Source organism: Aegilops tauschii, chromosome 5 (genome assembly GCF_002575655.3).
Source record: "Aegilops tauschii subsp. strangulata cultivar AL8/78 chromosome 5, Aet v6.0, whole genome shotgun sequence".
Lineage (NCBI taxonomy): Eukaryota > Viridiplantae > Streptophyta > Magnoliopsida > Poales > Poaceae > Aegilops > Aegilops tauschii.
Window position 1 is genome coordinate 322,316,905 of NC_053039.3, and position 24,988 is coordinate 322,341,892.

The window sequence follows — 24,988 nt, forward strand, 5'->3', positions numbered from 1 at the left end:
ACAGCACAGGTATGACTATCTTGATTCTATCATAAAATCGTCATGGATGTACATGCATGACAGAAAATGTGACCTACTATGACAAACACGTATCATCACGGAAATCTATTTTTTGTAGTGCTAGCATTTGTTGCTTTTGTGGGATTTGGGAGAGAAAGACTTGGGCACTCTGTGTGCCCTTGCCATTGCATTTGGTGCATCGATTTGAGTTCTCCATGGTGATACATGGAAGTTACAAGTTGAGAAGCTTATTACTCTTGGGTGATTGGTACCCTTGAGCTTGTTCCTCTTGGGTGCTTGGGCGCCCTAGACGGTTGGTGGTGTTCGGAGCTCAATCTTTGTGGTGTAAAGCTCCGGGCAAGTGTCGAGGTCTCCAATTAGGTTGTGGATATCGCCCCGAGCAATTTGACAGGTACCGGTGACCGCCCCAAGGGTTGCCAAAGTGTACGGGTTCGGTGACTGCCCCCAATGGTTGCCAAAGTGTACGGGTTCGGTGACCGCTCTCAAGGGCCCCTTAGTGGAATCACGACATCTTGCATTGTGCGAGGGCGTGAGGATATTACGGTGGCCCTAGTGGCTTATTGGGAAGCATTGTGCCTCCACATCGCTCCAAACAGAGATTAGCATCCACAAGGGTGTGAACTTTGGGATACATCATCGTCTCTGCGTGCCTTGGTTATCTCTTACCCGAGCCCCTTTACTTATGCATTTAATTTGTGATACCATTTTGTTTCATGTAATATATCTTACTATCACTTAGTTGTTTATCTTGCTTAGCATAAGTTGTTGGTTCACATAGGTGAGCCTACTTGTTGTAGGTTTTGTGCTTGACAAATTAATCGCTAGGTTTATTCCGCATTTTTTCAAGCCTAAACGGTAATTATTTTAAAGCGCCTATTCACACACCCCCTCTAGGCGACATCCTCGATCTTTCAGTTTTGTTCATGTCTATGTTCCTACAGGGTCACAAGCTTAAGGTAATCACGATATGGTGAGTGTTAGTGGAGCATGAGTTATGAAGAAATATTTATGAAATAGTTTCATTAATATTTGAAATAGTTTTGAGAGGAATCGGATGTGTTTCGGGGTTACCGGAAGGGTTTCGGGGTTTATCGGGTAATACCGGGAATTAATATATAGGTGGAAAATGTTTCAAGAGATCTTAAGTTAAAAATAAAAGGCTCTAATAATGAATAGGGGGATTTTAAATTTATTTATATATCAATGGGCCTTAAAAAGCCTAGTGGTCGAAAGGGCATTGGGCCTATGTGGCCCAATACAAGGTGGAGGCCGAATTGGAGTGGGATTCCACCTCCTAGGGTGGGCGCAAGGAGGAGGGATTCCTTCCCCTTCTGTGGTGCCCCCTCCCCTCCCTCCAACCTTTATATACTTGAGGATTTGGCCCTTCTAAACACAAGTTTTGGAGCCTCATCTACTTCTCTAGTTCTAGTTCTAGTTGGTCCAATTAGAGCTAGATCTAATCCTCTCTAGTCCTCATAATTAGGATCCTAGTGTGGTTCTAATATTCTCCCCCTAATTCTCTGGCATCGATTAGCTCTGGACGGCGAAGCACTGCCGGATCGTGAAGACCGTACGCTTGCAAACTATGGAGAGGTCGTGCTTTCGGTCTTCCATTCGAGGGAACGTTCGTGAACGGCTCGAGGGACTTCAAGTACGATCTACGCCGACTCTTCTTCTTCTGCAACTCGGAGTTGGTGACGATCGATCTAAACTGTTATTGCATCATCATGGTGTTCCTGGTTTGATCGTAGGATGATTTTTTTGTTTGCTACTGCATTTCCAAACAGAGGCAGCTTACCGCTCCGCCCCGGGCATGGGCAGCAGTTTGGAGTTCATCCTCTAAGGCGGCGTCCTTTCTCTTGACATTGAGGTCAATGCCTTTTACTTTTATGCTTCAGCCTCTGCTGAGGCTCCGTTGGTTGGGGCAATCTAGTCGAGGTGACTTCTCACACAGTGAAGATTCCTCATGGTCGACGCCAATGTTGACATTCAAGAATCAACTTTCGACTAGAGGTATCCCTAGCAACATGATTAAAGATAAGTATGAGGGGGTGCGTATGGCGGCCTTATAACGAAGCCATGTACACTTTGACAAAATGACACAATGGTGTTTTTTAAATATGTCAAGTGGCCTTGTGGGAGCGCGGCCTACATCCTACGACAGGGTCACCGAGAGTGGTGCCCGACGCATAGAACACATAGTGCCGCCACTTCTGGACTCCCCCAACTTCCGACTAGTCCGAGCCTTATAGGTCCCTCGGACTCTGAGTCTCAACCTTTTGTGCTGTCTTGAAGGAGCTTAGAACGAGAGAGTGGCTCTCCTCTTGAGTTTATTTCAAGTGTGAGTGAGTGATTTACATGACCATGTGGGTCTTATATAGCCTAGGGGTCCTTGACAAATGATCAAGGCTACTTTAAGTAAATAAGTGAGAGGGTAGAATTAGAAAAATTTCTGTCGTTTGTCCATGTGCCTCTGGTTGGGCTAGAAGATGTGGTGTGAGTCATGTGACCCATTATGGGGAGAATTCCTACACAATTTAGAGGTTTCATAGCTTGGCTTGGGCTTCTTTGCGCGTTTCCTTTGTCTTGTTGACCATAAAGGCTTGCTTCACTACTGCAGGATGCTGCTAATGCGACACTACGATCAGAGACCCTTCAAGAAACTGTGTGCGATGCCATAATCGCAAACAGTGTTGTATGAAAACCGTCAGAAATGTGTAAAACGTTTGCGATGACGGGTGCATCAAACACGGTTCAGGTTTTAGTTGCGTGTGCGATAAAGGGCATATGGTTAACCCGTTCGAACTATTTGCGATGAGGCAGAACAACAGAAACGGGCAGCCATATCAATGTGTGTGCGATATACGGCATACAGTTCGCTCCGATGAACCGTTTTCTATTAGGGAGTGCAACATAAACGGTTAGCCAGATCAAGGTGTGTGTGATATAGGGCATACGGTTCACTCGGATGAACTGTTTTCGATTAGCGAACGCAACAGAAACGGTTCAACTTAACAAGATGTGTGTGATACGTGGCAAACAGCCGACTTAGATGAGTTGTTTGCGATGAGAAATTACAACACAGACGGTTAATACAATTAGTTCGTGTGCGATTCTGTGTGTACAAAAAACTTTGAAAAATGCAAACTAGTTGCTTGCGGTGGCTAGGAATATCGCACACGATGCGTCTGCGAGTACTCGTGTGCGATGATTAGTAAGTTACACATACATTTCCTTATGTTAACACTTGTGTGATAAATAACACGTGGCACCGGATACGGTATTCGGGTTGTGTGTGTGCTCCACTTAGCTTCCCGCGCTCCACCGAATGCTTCCCGCGCTCCACATGGATGAATTGTAAAATCTACGCCTATTCCCTCACCGGTTTCCCGCCACCAGCTAACGGCTTGCTGCATATAACCTAGGTGGCAACGCACCGCCGCGACACTCTGCGAAGATCTAGTCCTCACCCATCTACCATTAGTTATTCCAAGCATGCCAGGCAACGACCAAAGCTTCGACGTCGACGCCTACCTGCGTTACATCTTCGGCGAGGAGAACGAGCCGGAGCAGGTCAGGGAGCAAGAGCTTCATCGGCCGGTGCAGGCACCATGGCCCATCGGCAGCGATATCGGCGTCACAGTCCTTGGGAGCACAATTGACATATTGCAGAGGAGGTGTGATTAGCAGTTTGCCATCCACCGTGCAAAAGACCCAGAGCTGCTCGGCGGCATGATCGACGACCCACCTGAAGAGCCGTCGTCACCGGTGCTCATCGAGAGCCTGATGCCCCGCAAGGAATGGGCAGAGGACCGATGCGATTCTGTCAAGATAAAGGCAGCCTACGGCTTCATCATTGCCCGCGGAGGCCGTGTCAACCTCGATCCCGATGATGTGGTGGCCAGGCTCGAGCGCATCCTTGGCGGAGTTGACATCCCCGACGAAGTAGAACATCGCCAACGTGATATCTTGACGATGCATGTGATCGATGGAATTTGCTACCAGGCCAGAGACATGGAAATGGAGCGGTTCCGCGGAGTTGTCATGCGCGCGATTGCACGCTGTCAAGCTCTTTTGGAAGAGGCCTAGCAGCCCCAAGAGCCTTCCAGCGCTAGCAGCTCCGTAGGCGGAGGCGGGTCGGGACACTCGGAGTGAACGGACGCAAGGGTGCTATGTTGATCATGGAGTCCGAGAAGATCATCGTTGGAAGGCCGCCAGCTCAGCCTTTTAGCTTATATTTTATTATAATTGTATGCATATGTAGGTCGTGAGTGTTCTGGGCCTGGCCGCATTTGGCATTTTAAATTATCCTGAATATGTAAGACAATTATTAAGAATTATTAAAAGTTGCCATTGTAACTTTGCCTCAACGGCGAGCAGAGCGCGCGCAGGGACGCCAGAGCGGAGCGCGCTGCGGCCGCCTCAACGGCGAGCAACCACGTGGTCAACCTTCTGCCATCAATAAATTTTGACCTTGTTTCTCGTCACATTGCTGATTACAACGCAATAAGTAATTGCAAATCTGTTCACACCTATCAAACTAATATGTGTTCACACTTAGCACCGGGCTATAAAAACTACCCACTCGAAAATTAATTCACAGTTCCTCTCCTCATCACCCACAAAACTGGTTTTCTCTGTCAAGTCGTTCCGCCATGACCGGTAGGAGGAGTTTAGGGTGGACATATAACCAGGCAGCAAAGACCAAGGCCGCGGAAGCACTAGAGAGGTCCCTCCGCGAAGCCGCAGCCGCAGCAGAGATGTCCCGGCACGCCGCGGAGCCCTCGAACGAGCTCTTGCGGGCACGCGAGGGCTCTCACAAGCGCATTTGTGGCATCGGCCATCGCGACGAGCCGGCATTCCTGAAGTCCTTCGCCGGCGACGACGACATTCTCGCTGGCGTCACTACGCAGCAGGAGCTGGTCGACGGCTTGATGAAGCTGCTCAAGATTAGCGATTCCTTGGTTGACAAGGCGATCGGCCTCGTCGAGCAACTCATGGATGACAATGCGAAGCTCCTCAAGTTGGTTGCCGAGAAGGAGGAGGAGGTCGTCGGCTGGAAGATGCTGCATGAGCAGAGAAGTGCCTCGGAAATGACGCTGAAAGCGGTCATCGAGGAACTGATGGGTGGCTTGAGGAAGCTCCGGATCGAGCGCGAGCAGGAGGTGGAGGAATCCGTGGCTGCTTTCAAGGTAAGTCGTGAGGAATTGAAGAAGGAGCTGGAGGATTTCGCCGCCTGGCGATCCATTGACGAGTAAAGACAGTAGCGACCCAGATCGTTGTATGCAATTTCCTTCTTCTCTTGCCCCCGTGCCTTCCGGGCTTTGCCGCATGTGGCATTTTAGATTATCCGGAATATGTAAGACAATTATTATGTGCGACATTGTAAATTTGTCATCGTATTATCCGTTGCCATTTTATTTGTGGTCGTATTATCCGTTGCCCTATGTGGCAATTTAAATTAGGGCGGAATACTAGTTGAAAACACGAACAAAGCAAATGCTGCCATGGGATCACAAGCAAACACCCTCCGTCCAGGTGCTTTAATTAACCATTTAATGAAGAAGTTGTGAGCGAGGCGGGCGGCGGCTGGTGCATGGAGGTCAAAGAGCTCGCTTCCCGGTGAGCATGGGCGGCCTTGCTGCTTGCACGTGTCCCGTCGAGCCTGCGAGGTGGACAGGATGCACGCGACCCGTTGAGCCTGCGCGGTGGACTCCTCGCAGGCGTCCCGTCGAACCTGCACGGCGGACTTCTCGCGCTCGTCCCGTCTAATCAAACAGTTGCACGCACGCCACCGAGTATAGTTAAATTTCGACACGGTAAATATAATACAACCGTTTGCGATATTAACGTGTCAGCTTTTTGTTTCAAAAAGGACTTCGTTGGCTACTAATGTGTGCGCCTCTTCTCAAACTGGACGATTTTTTTACCACGGCATATATGTGCCATGTCATGAAACCATGCCCAGTTTCATGTTTTTTGGGTGACTTTTTTATTTACTGGGATTTAAAAACCGAGATTCTCATTGTTTCAGGACGACAACAAGTTTGTAATTCATTCTCATTCCTTAAACGAGACCTAAACATGCACCCAATGACACATGTACGATTTCCCACCCATTTTGCTTCACTGGAGCATGTGGTTGTAGTTCAAATTTGAATTATGGACTACATTAAATGCATAGAAAACTTAGTAATTAGTAATATATATACAATGGCCAAACGAACCCTGTACAATTTCAAATTTCAGCCCGACACTCCTGTTATTCTATGTTGCCTGTAGAAAACAAAGTTCAAGGCGAGAAGAGGCATCGATTATCGTTTCGCCCACAAGAGGGGCATGTTTCCCTACCTGAACCATGAGGGTTGCGAGAGGCTCCAGTTTGTAAAAGGCTTGTAATATAGCTTCGCCCAAATTGGACAATTATATATACCATTTAGTGACACCATGCCAAGTTTCATGATTTCCTGGTGAGTTTTGGATTTACATACATTTAAAAACTGACATTCGCAATGTTTGTGGTCAGGCCAGGATGGCAAAACGGTTGAATTCGTTCCCATTCGTTCCATGGGACCTAAACATGCACCCTAAGGAAACATGTACGTTTTTTCTAGCCATTTTGGTGCACTGGAGCATGTATTTGTAGTTCGGATTTGAATGATGGACATTAAATGCCTAAGAAACTCAATTAATGAATAAAAAAGGTCAAACGAACCCTGAATAATTTCAAAGTTCAGTGCGAATCTCCAGTTGTTCCGTGTCACGTGTAGAAGAAAATATGAGGCTAGAAGAGGGAGTGATTATCGTTTGGCCCACAAGGGGACACGTTTCCCTATCGAAACCACGAGGGTTCTTGCGACAGGCTCTGGTTTGTAAGGGGTTTGTAATAAAGCTTGGCCCAAATTGGCAATGTTTTTACCACGACATATATGTGCCATGACATGCCACCTTGCCACCTTTGATGACTTTCGAGTGAGTTTAGGATTTATGGGGACTTAAAACCCGAGATTCGAAATGTTTGAGGAAGAGCCAGGACACTGGTACGGTTGTAATTCATTCCCATTCCTGGCATGAGACCTAAACATGCAACCAAGGACACATGTATAATTTTTCTAGCCATTTTGGTGAACTGGAGCATGTATTTGTAGTTCATATTTGAATTATGGACATTAAATGCCTAGGAAACTCAATTAGTGCATAAAAAGTCCAAACGAACCCTGAATAAGTTTAAATTTCAGCACGGATATCCTGTGGTTCCATGTTGCCAATGGAAGAAAATACAAGGCGAAAAGAGGCAGTGATTACGTTTCGCCCACAAGGGGAACACGTTTCCCTATCAGAACCACGAGGCTTCTTTGAGAGAAGCTCCAGGTTTTGTAAGAGGTTTGTAATAAAGCTTGGCCCAAATTGTACAATGTTTTTACCACGACATATATGTGCCATGACGTGACACCATGCCACCTTTGATGACTTTCTGGTGAGTTTAGGATTTATGGGGACTTAAAAACCGAGATTCGAAATGTTTGAGTACGAGCCATGACACCAGTACGGTTGTAATTCGTTCCCATTCCTGGCATGGGACCTAAACATGCACCCAAGGACACATGTATAATTTTTCTAGCCATTTCGATGAACTGGAGCATGTATTTGTAGTTCAGATTTGAATTATGGACATTAAATGCCTAGGAAACTCAATTAGTGTATAAAAAGGCCAAATGAACCCTGAATAAGTTTAAATTTCAGCACGGATATCCTGTCGTTCCATGTTGCCCGTAGACGAAAATACAAGGTGAAAAGAGGCAGTGATTATGTTTCGCCCACAAGGGGGACACGTTTCCCTATCGGAACCACGAGGCTTCTTTGAGAGAAGCTCCAGTTTGTAAGAGGCTTGTAATAAAACTTGCGGCACAATGGACGAAAAAATTCCTCGACATATAAGTGCGATGTCGTGACACCATGGCAGGTTTCACGATTTTCAGCTTAGTTTTGGATTTACGGGGATTTAAAAACCAAGATTCTTCTCACGAAATGTTTTCAAATAGCACACGGTTCACTCACGAAATCCGATATTCAATGAAAACTTCGTGGAAACCATATTTTAAAGTATCATAAAAATCTGGAAAAAAAATGTGGGGTGTTAAGAAGGTGATGTTTTATTGCGACACAAAATTTCAAGTTGAAAACATTACGAGATGTGAGCTATGAAAAAGACAAATTTTGCCTTGAATAGTGACATTACTATTCGGCACTATTCAACACTGATTTTGTCTTTTTCATAGCTCACATCTCTTAATGTGTTTCAACTTGAGATTTTGTGTGCCAATAAAACATCATCCTCTTAACATCCCGCATTTTTTTGAAATTTTTCTGAAACTTCAAAACATCTTTTTCTCGTGGTTTTCACCGGTTTCCATCGAATGTTGGTTTCCGTATGATATTCCACCCCCCCCCCCCCCCGCTGCGCGTGCGATCTGAGTCCTGCATTCCAGAACCCAAACCCACGGATCGTACATGTGCACCGTTGGATGCTCCCAGATCGAACGGCAACCCTGAGCCCTTTCGACAGCACATGCACTACATGGGTAAGCACTGTGCGCATGCGTCGTGTAGCTCACGCTCCCTTCTCTACTAGGTTTTCATTCAAAACAGGCTACCATTTCTCACCACTCCTCTCATCGGTTTCCCGCCTCTTCTCCCAGATATGCATGATGTAGATGTTCGTTTAATTATTATAGTTCATCTCATCCAAAATCAATTAGTTTTGTAAAGAAAACTATTTTAAGATTCATGGAATTGTGCATTGTAAAGGTAAAAACAAAAAGTGACAATTCATTTAGAAAAAAAGGTTTGGGCAATTAAGATATGGAAGATTCTAGAGAACAAAGGAGAAGTGCTTGTGTTTTGAGGTTTGTGCATTATGCTTAAGTTCAACCATGGAGTCTTCTAGATTGTACATGTGGCAGAATCTGGTGGAATGTAGATGATATCCAACGGCCAGTAGTGCTCGGATTTGCCATCTCTGTACCATCGGATTGGCTTCATCCAACGAGCAACTTTCATAGTTATTCGCACACTATATATATGTATAGATGTATAGATGTATATATATATATATAGATGTGTCCCATGCTAGACAAAATAAAGTTTAAGCGCATGCGTGGGACGACCCCCCCCCCCCCCCGCTACCACCTCGAAGTTGGGAAACTGACATCATAGGTATTGAACCAGGCTTGGAGTCGGGTACGGTGTTCGGTTTGTAATGTACTTGGCGTGGCCCATCGAAGTTGTGCATTTGGGATTTAAACACATCATACACCATCGTACCCATACATATTTTTGGGCCACATACAGTGTATACGGGGTCTTATGATCGACCACGTCTCCCTTGTGAGGTTTTTGTGACGACACGGATATCTATGGGCTCCCTGAGTGTATATATATCATCCCTTTGACCGATAATGAGGGGTATGTGTTGGCCATGAATGGATTCCTCCTAGTTCATGTTAGGGCCGGTCACCGTCAAATGTCGGTCAACCAAAGCTCGAGCTCATGCGTTGTCAGGATTCCCTCCCAGATGATCCGATTGCTGGGTTCATCCTACATCAAACCCTATGTACGTATCTCGTCCTTAACTACCTTGCCTTCATGGTTGTTGTCCGTATCGAGAGGTAGGCACCACATCTAAATTGTACATTATTCTGTATTGAAAACACACATCACCCCTTCCCAACGTACATCATTTTGGACCGCATGCAAGAGGTGCTAGTTCTGTGGTCCCTCTCGTGCGATGTTTATGATGGTTCAATCTATTGGCCCAAGCGGTTTATCGACAACAACAACTGTCATTTGACCAAACGAAAGATTCATTGATCCGTCTTATGGTAGGTCATGGTGACATGCATGTATGACCAAAGTATCGATCATTACGTGCATCCGCCCCGCTGACACGAAGTGGGAGGTGGTGGGCCAAGCATCCTAGCTAGGTACGACATTATGTCATTATATATATCCTAGCTAGGTGGTTGTTAGGGTGCTTTCGGGTTTGCGAGGCAGGTGCCACCAAAGTTATGCATTGTGTATTTAAAGTTTTAAACATCCCCAATATTCGTACATATATTTGGCCACTTCCAGGTGGTTCTTGACTTTTGGCCCCTCTCATCGATCTTCAATGACGCGCCCAACCGTGGGCCCGCGGGGTCAAAGTTGTGCATCGGAATTTTGAACATCACATACCACCCTTTTCACTCATATATATTTGGGCCATATGCTGGTGTGGCTATCTTTTGACCCTCCCTAACGTTATTTTTTGCTGCAAAGACTCTGATGATCCTCAACGGACACGGGGTATAATATCTAAACCGTGTGCGATACAAGTGCGATGTGAATCACCACGACCGCGCAAGCGCAAGCAAATTAAGGTGGAGGTACTGGCTCAACCGTGTGCGATGCAAGTGCGTTGAAATCACCACGACCGCGCAAGCGCGAGCAAAGGGTGGAGGTACTGGCTTAACCGTGTGCGATGCAAGTGCGTTGTAAAACCACCACCTGTGGAAGCTAAAGGCGGGTAATTTTATTTGGAAATTAGGACAAACCGTGTGCGATAGACCAGCTAGCTAGAAATATAAAAAACAAACTACCCGCCTTGAGCGTTGCAAAAATCGGCGGATCCGCACCACTTTTCCTTATTATCATACACGCATATTGTTATTGGACCGTGCGCGATCTTGGGCACTCCCGCCCCGCATCAATTCCTTTACCCAAATTTTAGTAGCCGTCGTACTTCAACCGTCGCCCACACTCCTCCAACACCGACCTTATAGTAAAATTTTAGCAGCCGAGGCATTTGAACCGTCGCCCTCCCTCGTCCACCACCGTCTCCACCCACCATTACTAAAATTTTCAGTAGCCACGGCGTATCCTCAAACACCACCCCCCTGCACAGTCCCCCACCCGCCCCCCTCCCCCCTTCGAACCTAGCTCGCGACCGCCGCCAACCCTGCCGGTCTGCCTGTTCCTCCTAGCTTAGATAATAAATTTCAGGTTATCCAGCGATTCCCATACCGTATCCCCACTCCCCTGAGTTTTTAGATGAGGCCTGCGGTGACCCTCCCCACCAGATCCACATCCCCTGCTCCAGAATGTCGCAGCCTAAGCTCGACCACGTATCCCGGGGAGCCGGACGAGGGTTCGGCCAAGAAGAGGTTTATCATGGCCTCTCCGGCGGACATTGGCGAGGTGGCCGCCGTTCGCCCCGACCTGTCGATCCCAGAGCAACATGTCACCGCGGAAGCCGGCGAAGACATTGACTACGTTGCCATGCCGGAGGCTTCATGTTAGCGGGCTAGCGTATTACTGTATCTCGGGAAAGGTGGCTACGACATCAAGCTCGTCCACACCAACGGCTTCACGCGGGCCATGTCACGGGTTAAGTGGTCCATCCCCAACCCCTCTGGTGCGGGCCATGTCACGGGTTAAGTGGTCCATCCCCAACCCCTCTGGTTCAGCCGGCGTCGATCTCTTCGGCGGCCCTACCGCTGATCTCCTCCGCCAAGTGGTCAAGGATTTGCGAGCTTTATAAGACATCGAGCCCATTTTGCCACTTCTGAAGGACACGTTCTACGGCGGCGGCTTGGGATCCTCAATTACCAAGTCAGATCTCATCGACCACGACATGACCACGAGGAGGGCATCCACGAAGGTTCTTCCAAGGTGAAACAGCCCATCTGTGACATCAGAGAGCGCACCATGGGTCTGTGCTCTTCCAACTGGAAGGAAACCCGTCCATGAAATGTGAGGCAACATTCTATCAGCAAATATTACCTTTTCTAGCTTGCCAACCCATACCCTTTGTTGTTGTAGCATTTGCCGTGCGGTGCTTTAACTGTGTCATGTTTAAGTATTTCAGTTATGCAAAAAATGTATTGTTCAATAGGTCTGTGTGATGTTGAAGTATGAATTGTCCACTTTAGTTTCACGAATGGCTATATTTGGTTGTTTATAGTGAGTAGATGCCTTGTTTATCTGTATTTGGTTGTTAGGTTAGTTGGAGTGAGCATTTTTTCAGTTATCGAGCAGATGCCTTATTTATCTGTATTTGGTTCTTAGTTTGGTTGCTGTGAGTATTTGTCCAGTTATCAAGCAGATGCCTTGTTTATCTGTATTTGGTTGTTAGGTTGCTTTTTTTATAGCATTTCTCCAGTTATCAAGCGGATGCCTTATTTATCTGTATTTGGTTGTTAGGTTGCTTTTTTTAGCATTTCTCCAGTTATCAAGCAGATGCCTTATTTATCTTTATCTGCTTGTTAGGTTGGTTGCAGTGAGCATTTGTTCAGTTTTCAAGCATATGCCCTGTTTATCTGTATTTGCTTGTTAGGTTGGTTGCAGTGAGACTCTGTTCAGTTTTCAATGGCTATATTTGGTTGTTATACTGGTTATTTATGCCTTGTTTATTTCAGTCATTCACAATGTGTGGTTCATTATGTGCAAGTTGGAACTGTGCCGCTCGACTACGTCAATACCAGTTTGAACGGCTATATTTGGTTCCAATTATTCCTGGTGTAGTTAACACATGCCCTTTATTTCAGTTTTACTCGTTTATCCAGTGTGATGTTTAAGCATTACCTACGTTCTATTCATTTTCAACAATACCAGTTTGAATTGTAATATTTGATGGTTGTTAAGCCTGCTGTCGGTAACATTGCCTTCTGTTTTATATCTGCTTTAACAGCATGCTGAAACCAACACATTCAAGCTATCATTTGGAGATGATGTTGTCTACCTTTGCTATATTTGTTTGATGTTAAGATTGTTGTACTTGTCATGCCTTTCCACTACTTATGCAGGACAACAATGGGAGTGGCCACCATTTTCCGCCGAGGTTAGCTTCATCCCTCGGCTTGTACCCCCCCCCCCCATCATTCCATATTGTAGTGCATATAGATCCAGGCCTGGACACTAGTTAGCTTCTAATATTGACTTGTTGCTTGTAGGTACATATGCCCTTGGCAAGGATCCATGCATCGACCATTTTTGCGTATGGGGCAATGAGATATTGATGAACAAGCATCAAATGAGGAAACTGATAAGGATTATTAGCAAAAAGATACGAATGGTGGCAAGCAAATTATTTGTTTATGCTTTATCCAACACAATAGTGAGCTGTAGGATGGTAACTACAAACTCTGCAGCCTTCTCTTTTTACTGCCCATAATGAGTTGTTAGACAACAATGTCTGAATCTTTTTCGTTCCCAGTGGTTCCCGAAGTAGTTCACTCAAGATTACCTCGCAAAGTACATGATTGGTGTACACGCAATGAAGGTTAAAGTATTTCATCCAGACTACAATGAGCATCGAGAAGTCCTAATGAAGACAGTGAAGGATGGACGGGCAGCCATCACAAGGGGTTGGCCTAGAGTCGTGCGCGCCTTACGCATGGAGGAGGGCACAATATGGGCATTCCGCTTCACCTTCTCCAGCAACCAGAATGTCTTTCGCCTCTCTCTTTACAGTCTTTAGTACAACTGTGGTTCATCATTCTTTACTTGGTGCTTCTATAGTTCTTTAGTATATGTACCTGTGCATTGAATTATGGATTCGTGGTTGAACCTATATTTGTAATAAACATAGTTGGATATGAAATAAGTGATTGCCTACTTTCAAATTCATAACAAGTGATTTTTAAATTAGGGATGGATTAATTATGGATTAATTGTGGATTAAATAGGGATTACACTGCACAAGGTTTGCGAAAGCGAAACGTCTGCGATATACGTGGAGATCAGAAACGTTTCTAGGATCCACTACGTGTGCGATCAATCTCCACTGCACGCACGACTTTCTCTTGAAAACTGTTTGCGTTAGGCCACCTTGCGCAAACGTTTATCACATAAAAAGTGTGTGTGATGGACAGCCTTTGCCACACAGTTTCTTTCTACGCACCGTGTGTGATGCATACAATAACGCAAATGATAAAATTATTAATATCGTGTGCAATGGCAACGCTATCACAAACGATTTAACGGAAAAAATTGTGTGTGATGTATCTGTGAACGGAAACGTTTTCCTTGGAGCCACTGTGTGGAATGTGCATACGAACGGAAACGTTTAGCGGGGACTGACTGTGTGGGATGTACTTGCGACCGGAAACAATTTCGCCGTATAATTATATATATATTTTTTAGCTCTACTGTACGTATTTCCGTATTTGAGCACTCGCCGGTCGCACACGACCTCATTTTGCCGAACGTGTGTGCCAGGAGGGCATATCCTCGACGGTTTTTGGGTCGTGTGGGAAGGACCCCCTATCGCCCACACTCACTTAGCGACGGTTCCAAATGCCGTCGCAGAAAGGGGTAAAAAACCGTTTGTTTAGGACCGACGCGCATCAGTGCTTGGACTTTCGTTGACCGGGATACATTGCGTGTATTGACCTCCTTGACTTCTTGGCTGACTTTGACTTTGGTTGACCGTCTAGGGCGTATGAAGTGAATGATTTCTTAAGTGGGTTTAAAGTCATTGCTAGAACTCATAAGCCACATGTAATGGGAGTATCATTGTAGCTAATATCATGTATGCCAACTATGTAATTTTGATGAGATGAAATAGAACTAAATAAAGAAAAAGAGGGGTAAGTATCGTGATACCGTATCATAATAAGTACTCCCTCCGTCCCAAAATTCTTGTCTTAAATTTGTCTAGATACGGATGTATGTACTCCCTCCCTCCCAAAATCGTATCTAGACAAACTTAAGACAAGAATTTTGGAAGGGAGGGAGTACTATATTACTATATATTTTGCATGACAACAAATAAGATCATCTAAGATACCAATATAAGACCCTATGCATTACATAAGTAGTATTATATGCATGATATGATATTAAGTTACGACAAAATCTATATATGAGAGATTCCACTATGAACCATATACGGAATAAAATGAGTGAATCTACACTCTAAAATGTATCTACATACATCCGTATGTGGTTCATAGTGTAATCTCTATAAAGACTTATATTTAGGAACGTAGGTAGTATTTTGGAGGAGAGCAGCGAAGTAGCGGACGAGCTCGCTTGCTCCCGCTTCGTGTACGAATAGAACAAGGACGCGTCTCAGCGTGTATTGAATGCGATTGTGTGAGGCAGCAGGAAGGAATGTAGCGCTGAACAGTGCAATACGGAGAGCCGGCCGTTCGATTTGACAATGTCGTGACGGCAAGATGTACATCTGTTCCAATTGTACATGACGCATCTACCGGCCCGTAACTTATCGCAGCGCTCGGGTCTATCACAGAAACGGCGAGTCCATGTGTAGTTCCTGCCGCCACGTATTGCACATGCACTACTGATGGCCTCACGTATGCGTTTGCTCCGTTTGACCACTCTGAAAATGACTGTTAAATTGAGAGTTAACCTGGCTAAGCCTGAACTTTTCTCTTTTAGACACGATGAACTAGAAAACAGACCTTCATTAATATTACCAGAGTACACATACAGAATACACCATAACAGATTCTCAAAAAAAGAAATACACCACATAACAGTTAACTTCATGGCGCCAAAAGTACGTCATTTGCGACTAAATAGCTGCTTCCACACCATTTGCTACTTGACTGCTAAACACACACATCGCACATCGTGAACTTAATTTACAGGTACAATGCGTACGCCATTTGCGACGAGCTACATAATACCTCAGTTTGCTAATGATACCTAATCCAGCACGCGCATGAAAACATTGGCCACAACTAGTGGGGAACGCTTTGTATCTATACCTTCGTCATCGATGTAATGGAAATCCGACACTCCAAATTTGTCCTTCTTTTGTAATTATAGCAAAACTATCCGTGCGTTGCAACGGGAAAACAAAAATCATAATGTCCAATGGCCATGACCATATTTTGCTTCAACACCGAGATACACTGTCACTCTCATTTTTGTAAACTCGTGAACAATTTTTGAAAATCATGACCATTTTTTTAAACTCATGAACATCTCCGAAATCGTGAATATATTTTACAGATTTTCAAACATTTTCTAAAATCATGAACATTTTTTGAATTTGATGGTTCCACTCTTCCTTTTGCCATCAAAGTCAAAAGTTGGGCCACCAATTAGTATGGAAGAGAGTGAAAATGCTTAGACAATCTAGACCTGGACGGATGTGCGACCACTCTCGGTTATGATTTGTATTGTGTCGTAACAACAAAAACATATAATTCATTCATGTTGTTCGAAGCAACTTCTATGGAAGCAAATTGTATTTTCTTCTGAAGCAAGTTCTAATTTATTAATGTTTGGTGGAAATAAATTTTAATTTTGTTGGATGCACGCACTCGAAACAATCCTTTAGTCGCATGGAACATATTTTTGAAACTGAAGTTTTTGGAACTTCAGGGACAGTCAAAAACAAAAAATAAACCAAACTGAAGTTTTTGCAAGGATCTCCACAATTGAAAACAGCGTACGAAGCAAGCAAAAATAATCCTCACGACTGAAAACTTTTTAGGAGGCAAAGAAAATTTTAGGAAGAAAACAATCCCGGTTCATACCAAATTTTTATAAGAAGCGACAATACTGGTTCGTACCAAGCAAAATATTTTTTGGAAACCAACGTTCTTGTTTAGTAAAATACAGCGTTGGAAGCAAACAAGAAAAAAATTCCACACGACTGAAAACTTCATAGGAAGCGAAGAAAATTTTAGGAAGCAAATGATCCAGTTCCTACGAAGCAAATCTTTTTGGGAAGCAACGATGTTGATTTGGAACCATTGTCCCTCACGATTGGAAACAAATAAAATGGCTTAATTAATCATTCCTAGATTTGGGAAGAAGTTGTTAGGAAAAAATAGGAAAGAAATTAATTGTAGTTAATGCCAAATCCCACCATTGGTACAGTGTCCAAACGCCATCGCTGGGCCTTTACATGTCTGTCTGCATGCACCGTATCTACGTTGGCTCTTCCATCCAGCTTATGCATTAAATGATCGGCGTACGCACCCCTGAAATACCGCGGCCATCCCGCATCCCGTCAAGAGTGGACGCCTGGCGATAACGTGAGCATGCGAGCACGAGCACGCCATTGAATTTTCGGTATTTCCGATCTCATCTCCACTTGAAACTAGTCGTCAGGTGGTCTTTCTCAGCTGTCATGGGCGTCTCATCTCCTCACCAGACGCTTCCACGCCTCACGAAGATCCTCACCTTGTCGCTCTACGCCATCCTCCCTCTCGCCCTCCTCTTCTACCTCTCCCCTTCTCCCATCGCCGCCCCACCCTCCACTTCCACCTCGCCGCCCCACGGTAACCACCTCAAGGACTCCGCTAATCCATCGCCTGCCTGCGTACATTAATTGCCGCTTCCATGGGCGTGTCCGTGTGCGCCAGCGCAATGACGCGGTTCTTTGTTCATGGTTTGCAGGTGAGAGGCAGCAGGTGGTGAAGACCGCTACAGGGGCGCCGCCAGGAACCCAGGGGTCGAAACCGGCGCCGCAGTGCGACTACTCGGAGGGGGAATGGATTCCGAACGCGCCGGGGCCGCGGTACACCGGGACGAGCTGCGGCGCGACGATCAAGCACGAGCAGAACTGCATCGTGAACGGCCGGCCGGACACGGGGTACCTGAACTGGCGGTGGCGGCCGCGCGGGTGCGCGCTCCCGCCGTTCGCGCCCGCTGAGTTCCTGGAGCTGGTGCGCGGCCGGCACGTCGCGTTCGTAGGCGACTCGCTCGCGCGGAACCAGTGCGAGTCGCTGGTGTGCCTCCTCGGGTCGGAGTACCCCGTCGAGCTGGTCCTTGACGGCGGCGAGGAGCGCAAGTTCCGGCGGTGGGCGTTCCGGTCGCACAACGCGACGGTGTCGGTGTTCTGGTCGCCGTTCCTGGTGAAGGGCACGGAGAAGTCGTGGGCGCCGGGTGGGCTTGGCTACAACAGGCTGTACTTCGACCAGCCCGACGAGCGGTGGGCGGCGGAGCTCCCGGGCATCGACGTGGTGGTGCTCTCCTTCGGGCAGTGGTTCCTGCAGTCGGCGATGTACTACGAGCGCGGTGCGGTGATCGGGTGCCACCACTGCCCGGAGCCGAACCGCACGGAGACGGGCTTCTTCGGCGTTTTCCGCCTCGCCGTCAAGAACGCCCTCCGCGATGTCATCGCCCGCTCCAGCGCCGGCCGGGAGAAGCTGGCAGTGCTGACTACGTTCTCGCCGGCGCACTTCGACGGGGAGTGGGACAGCCCGGACGCGTGCGCGCGCACGGAGCCGTACGCTCCGGGAGAGAAGGAGATGTCGTACATGCACAAAGAGATGTGGCGGACGGGCGCGGAGGAGGCCACCGCGGCTGCCGTCGAGGCCAGGTCGCGCGGGTCCGCGGTGACGGTGGAGGCTCTGCAGGTGACGAGGCTCGCGGATATGCGCCCGGACGCTCACCCCGGCCCGTACTTCCATCCCTTCCCGTTCGCCGGCGCCGGCGGCGAGAAGAAGAGGGAGCGGGTGCCGAACGACTGCGTGCACTCGTGCCTCCCCGGCCCCATCGACACGTGGAACGAGATCCTGCTGCAGATGGTAAAGAGATGGAGAGGTGCCTCCTCCTCCAGATGATAGTGATACTGAAATTCAATCATGGTTTTGTGCGACTATCACTCCTATATTTTGAACCAAGGAAAGGAAAATAATTTTTGCATGTGTCAAGATTATGCAGAATGTTAGGGGTTTCTGTGATTTTTTTTAAAAAAATCATTGAAATTTTGAAGGATTGTAATGTTTTTCAATTGTGGGCCGCGCTACGCGTCGACCGGCGGACAAAGAGAAAACATCCGCCGCCTAACTAGCCGTTGGATGGACGCGGTCCGATCTACTCGTCGACGTGCGTGACCTCCCTTGCAACAAGAGCGGTGTTGCAGAAACATTTATAACATGGCCGTCCAATCTATCGTCCCAGCCAGTCGAGGACCTTTGCAACAGCTACCTTGTTGCGCTTAGGGTGTTTGCAACAAGGACCTTGTTGCGAAGGTCCGCCGAGGCAGCACGCCACGCGCCTAGGCGCCGCCGCTCGCCGGAGTTGCTTCTCCTCCTCTGCCTCAGCCATGCGAGCAGCTGCCAGCTCCACTCCAACACGACGGCGACCTCTCACGTCGGGCACTCCTTCGGTATTTTCTGCAACTAGAGCGTTGTTTTTAAAACATGCCTCACGTTGCAAAGTCTGACCACTCACTCTAACGTGAGGCGCTACTCCGACGCTTTCTGCAACTTGGACTATGTTTCTACAAGACCCTTTTTGCGAAAAAAACCTTCATCATCGAACCATTTTTAATCTTTGTGAAACAAGAGTCTATTGCGGAAACATTTTGAAACAAGACCCCTGCCGCAGGAAAAAAAATCTTCACCAACGAATCATTTTTTCTCTTTCTGAAACTAGTCTTGTGTTGCAGAAATTTACTGAAACAAGACCCTTGTTACAGGAAAAAAATGGATGTAGGACTGACTTGTGGCCAGCGTGAGCTCTTGATCAGGATTGATCCGACGGCTAAGCCAGTGGCAGACGATGCGCTTGCATCCGCCGGCTGAAAGGTAGTGTTTTCCGATGGTAATTGCATGTGTCAAGATTATGCAGAAATGCAACTAAAAAAGATTATGCAGTATGTTACGGGTTTTTGTGATTTAAAAATAAATCATAGAAAATTTGAAGGATTGTAATCCTTAAGAATATCCCTCGCAAAAAAAGAAGTAAATCCTTAGGAATATATTCTACTGTTGGTCTGAGAAGTTAATCTTATAAGATTTTTTTCTTACTAATTGATTTGCACTATATTTCAAAGAAAAATTATCATCAACTCAAAGCCTTTGAAAGAAATTAATTGTATTTTTCTCGTGACATAATATACTACTCCCTTCGTTCGGAATTACTTGTTGCAGAAATGGATGTATCTAAATGTATTTTAGTTCTAAATACATCCATTTTCGAGACAAGTAATTTCGAACGGAGGGAGTAGAATTTAAATGGACATGACATTCTAATCCTACAAGTTTTCCTAGTTTTGCGTAGAATCCTGAATCAAAGGGTCCAAACTCCCCAAACAGTGGTTTTAGTGCTTGAACTTTTCCCCTTTTCGCGGAGTGCCAGAATTTTTGTTGGTTGCGTGTGCATCGGCGCTCCGCGGGTGACACGGGTACGTGCCGCCCTCCTCAGATGGCGCGCCGACTCGCCCTCAAATGCGCATCTTGTCGAGGTCTTACATTTCCGTTCCAATAAAAATCAGTTGCTCGATATCGGCAGCGCCATCGCACCGAGGGAGCGGGAGTCCCAGCAAGCAGCAGCGCATACGCTCTGCTGCCAGATGCCGCCAGCTAAAGGCAGCACTAGATGGGAAATTGACAGAGTCTCTACGCCTTTCTCCTCTTGCTGGTAGCTCCGCAGAGCTTTTTCTGTCACCGTTACCCATCAGATCAGGACGTTGCTGGCTGATATGAAGGTGCCTACTGCCTGATCTGGGTGAGTTCCTTAGAATAACTGTGCAATGCAGTGCAGTGCAGGCATACAATGTTCAGCCTAGCTTAGAAGAGCCTGAAATGGATTGGTTTGGAACCACCAACCATCACTAGTTAAGTATTGCCACTTGCCAATATAGGATAGCTGGAAGAGCAGTTGTACATCAAGCTAGCTGGAGTCAAGCACTTCAAATCAGCATTACGATTGTGGCCTACCCCTAAATTTGTAGTACATAGTGAAGCATCAATTACAACTACCCAATAATGCACAGCGAACCCATCGCAAAAAAAAAAAAAATGCACAGCGAACAGATCTGGAGACCGAGAAAACGACAAGAACACAAGTAACCTCAACTCGACGCGCACAATAACTGACCATTCATTACATAAACTTGAACACAGGTAACAGTTTCAGTTTATGAAGTTTCTACAGCTGAGTAGCAGAGTATTATCAACCAAAAGATTAAACAAATAAGAAGAAACTACTGTATATGCGGTAGGATACAGTATGATCTGCCCTTCTTTTTCTGACTTAGCTTCTTACCAATTGGGCAAACTGGACAAGGAGATGCCCATGTTATCATTATGATGCCCTTTGTTAAATATGATAGTCCCATCCAGGAGGTTCTTCACATTGTACAAATTACAACAACACCTGCAAACAATCAGGCATTAGATCGCTAGCAAGATTACATTCTCTGATCAACATGTAAATATTGTCACTGATATCTAGGCTTGAAACTGAGTGCACTCATAGGCGCGCTTAAGCGCTGAGCGCAGCCCTACCACTTCGCTTTTCGGGTAAGCATTGAAAAAAGCGCTCGGACGCCTAGGGTTAGACAAAGGAGAGCAGGGCAAGCAAAACAGGGGAGAGCAAGGCGGCCTTCTACCGCCAAATGTGGGGCTTTCTTCCCCGACCTCACCACCCATCTTCTTCCCCGACCAAGTGCCGCTGGACCTCGAGCTCCCCTTCCCCGACCCCACTATCAGTCCTTCCCCCTCCTCCCTGATCTCGGGCTCCTCTGTCTAGACTGGAGCCTGATGGCTTCTCTTCCCCAACCTCGCCGCTGCCAGCTTTCTTCCCCTCCCCTGACCTCTAAGCTCCTCCATGTTCCTCCTTCTCCAACATGCTTGAGTTTAGATGCCTTACATGCTTTGAAAATTGTTGGGTGCCCTTGTTCCTATCTGTAACGTTGGTATAGAATGCTTAAGGACCCTCGCTCACTGCACTAAGCTGAGGGACAGCGCTCCCTCAGCGCCTAACGCTTAAAAAACCTTTTGTAAACTATAAAATTATTGAACCGTGCCTAGGATGGAAATTGACTTATAGCATCAAACATTCCTAACTTGAGATGGCTTAAAGAAATGATAAATAAATAAAAAAATGGTTGAGGATTTGAGAATAAAGAAATAATAAGATAATAAAATAATCTAACTCGTCTTTTACCAGTGAAACATTTTTTTCCACTCTTAAATATAAAAAATTATTGTATCATTGGTAACTATTTTTTTCATAAAATTGTTTGCACACACAAATAAAAATCATCGCTTTTCGCTTAATATCATTGGCCATTATGTTCATGTACATCCTACCAAATTTAAACAGAAAGGCAAAAATACACTTATTAGATAAGTGAGACAATGTTCTTTGTTTATTTTCATATAATCCTTTCAAGTCCAATTACAACGCTTAAAACTTCTGGACAAAAACATGCCGACTTCAAACCCAAATAAGATCGCAGAATGTTCAGAATCTTTTAAGCCATTTTTTTGTAAATTTTGAGTTTTTAACTTTTACATATGAATGTAACATAAAACAAAACACTTTCATCAAATCAACTAGCAGATACAATTTTAAAACATTATTAATATAATATATACTTAATATTGTAAAAAAATAGTTATCCAAACCTAACATAAAATAAAAGATTTTAATTTAGCAATAAAAAATCATGCAATTTGGTACATATGTTTTATTATTCTACTTTAGCAAAGTACAAATATCATAATTTTAATTTTGCCAATGGTTTGACTACGTTTATTATGATTGATGTGTTTATTCATATTCTTGTGAACTGGATGTGTAATTCTACAAAAATCATTTGTTTTTTAAGTGAAAAAATTGGATCTCGATAATCAATATGAGATTAGGCTTATTGATTCGATGATATGCTTTTTTATGAAAATTCAGATCATTGATGATAAAAAAAAATTAGCAACACTAAGAGGTGGATAATTTTATATTACGTTGAATTAGATTGGACTAACTCAACTATTTATCGTCCATAATCTTGATACAATTATACACTCACCTATTATACTATGTTTTGTCATAGCCAATCCTACACTTTCATAGTTGGTTATTCATCTTCATAATTACTTACCTTTTGCTATATTTCTTGCTTAGCTTAGTTACAGTGCAGAATAGTATCACCCATATGTAATGTTGTACAACCTAATTGGATCGTGGACATGTGGCACAATATAAGCACTATAACAGTCATTACTCTAGATCTTTGTACTTAAATATCTAGGTCTAGATAATTTCTACTTACCCATACTTCTCATATTTTCCATGATACATATTAATTAGTTTACTTTCTCTTCATAACAAATAATTAGCGTCACATATTTTTCTATATTCTTCAAAAACATTCCAAGTATGCATTGCATTTTTCAACAAAAATCAATAGTCCAACTTAAATAACTCACATTTCTAAATGTGCTTATGTAGTCTGATTGACCTAATTTGACTAACTTCACTATTTACCGTGCTTCAATTTTTGTTGTCAGTAATGGAAATTAATTTAATATGAACACTTTCTAATCAATTGCTTGAATCAAATAACTTACGACATAGTAAGTGTGCAATTTAGTTATGTAGCCTCTGATAGTGTAGAGTTGTATTGACGATATCCAAATCATCGACCTCTAGCTCTAATGTTAATGGTCATGAGATATTCAAATAAACTTTTAAGTCACAAGAAGAAAGCAATTTCATCCGTACAATCAGGTAGCAACATAAGTATATAACACATCCTTAATACCGTGTTGTGTGCCTTATAATTAATTCATATCAAACGATTAACTAGTATACATTTGCAAATACAAAAATGACCAGTCATCTTCTGATTAGTCCACCTCAATTCAACACATTATCATTCCATCTACCGCCTAGTGTTGCTAATAATTCACCAAAAAGAATCTACATATTCAGCAAAAAGGAAATCATCGTATCAACAACTACAATCTCATGTAGAGGTTCAAAAATTTCACTACAAAATTAAGCTGGAGATAAAGCAAACAATATCTTACCTCTCAATCGGCTCCAACACCGCCGCTGCCACCAAGCGGGTACGACACGACCTCTCTGACCACCGGCGCGACTTCTACCAGCGCAATGTCCATACCATACCCGGAGACAGGCAAAAGCTTGAGCTCACGGAGCACGCAAAAGGCCTCGGCCATACGGCCACGCGGCACATCGACGGCGACGGCGCACCGCGGGACCCAGTTGTCCGGGCGGAACCCGTCGGGCACCTCGAGCCCCGTGTCCTTGCGCAGCAGCTCGCAGAGCTGCGCGTGGAGGCCGAGCAGCGCCGCCGATGGCGTGGGCGAGAGGAAGAGGACCCCCGCATCAAGGGATGACGGGGGCGACGCGAGCGAGGAGAGCGCGAGGGGGAGCGGGTCGATGCGGGAGGCGAGCGCGCGGAGGGCGGGCGCGAGGCGGAGCGGGTCGGGGAGCGCGGCGGCCGGGAGATGCAGCAGCGGGAGGTGCGGGCGGGACGCGGTGTCGATGAGGCGGCTGCTGAGCTGCCGCCGCGCGAGAGCGTTCCACGCCTTGAGCACCTGGTTCTCCAGCGCGGGATCGAAGTAGAGCTCTACCGCGTAGTGCCCGGAGGGGGCCGGCGGCGCCGCCGCCGCCGCTGCGCGGGGTGTGCCCGGGGGAGTCGTCGCGACCGCCGCCGGGGTGGTGAAAACACCCCCGCCGCCTCCGCCGGCCGCGGAGGGCGCGGTACCTTGCGCCATGGCGAGGGCGGCGAGCTCCGGATGCGCGATTCCGACAGGGATGCGAGGGGGTCGGAGGAGTGGGATGTTGGGTTTTCCGCTGGGAGGTGAGAAATTTGGGAGATCTCGTACGACTGAGCTACTGTGGTGTGCACGCTTGGAATAGCTACAGTCAGAGGTTGGTGGGCCCCATCGGGTGAATTGCTGACTACTGGGACCGCCTTGGTTGCGACTTACAGTTACAGTGGCAAAGGCCTTGAGAGCTTTGATGTTCACCTGAGTTCATTTTTTCTGCGGGGTAAAAAAGTTTTATTCCATAATGATAGAGTTACCTGAGTTATTAACCCAAAAAAAGAACATAGCATGTCAAACTTTACAAATCCCAAACCATGTGATAATATTTCGGTGTAAGATTGCCTTCTGTTTTAAGACACACATAATACATTGCTATTTTATATCATAGTTTTGGGTTTTGCTTTTTTGAA

At 45.7% G+C, this 24,988-nt stretch overlaps 2 protein-coding genes across 2 annotated transcripts; one reads left to right on the top strand and one right to left on the bottom strand.

Annotated features, from left to right (window-relative positions):
- The first annotated feature begins 17,056 nt into the window (after window positions 1-17,056).
- LOC109754601 (xyloglucan O-acetyltransferase 1) lies at window positions 17,057-18,759 on the top strand. The gene is made up of 2 exons (XM_020313519.4): window positions 17,057-17,321; window positions 17,440-18,759. Exons 1-2 carry the CDS (start codon window positions 17,171-17,173, stop codon window positions 18,606-18,608), a joined length of 1,320 nt encoding a protein of 439 aa, XP_020169108.1. The 5' UTR covers window positions 17,057-17,170; the 3' UTR covers window positions 18,609-18,759.
- Window positions 18,760-20,850: 2,091 nt separating this feature from the next.
- Window positions 20,851-24,635, bottom strand: LOC109754620 (uncharacterized). The gene is made up of 2 exons (XM_020313536.4): window positions 23,811-24,635; window positions 20,851-21,150 (listed from the first exon to the last, which is right to left on the bottom strand). The coding sequence occupies exon 1, from the start codon at window positions 24,522-24,524 to the stop codon at window positions 23,814-23,816; it is 711 nt and encodes a 236-aa protein (XP_020169125.1). The 5' UTR covers window positions 24,525-24,635; the 3' UTR covers window positions 20,851-21,150; window positions 23,811-23,813.
- Between the last annotated feature and the right edge of the window lie 353 nt (window positions 24,636-24,988).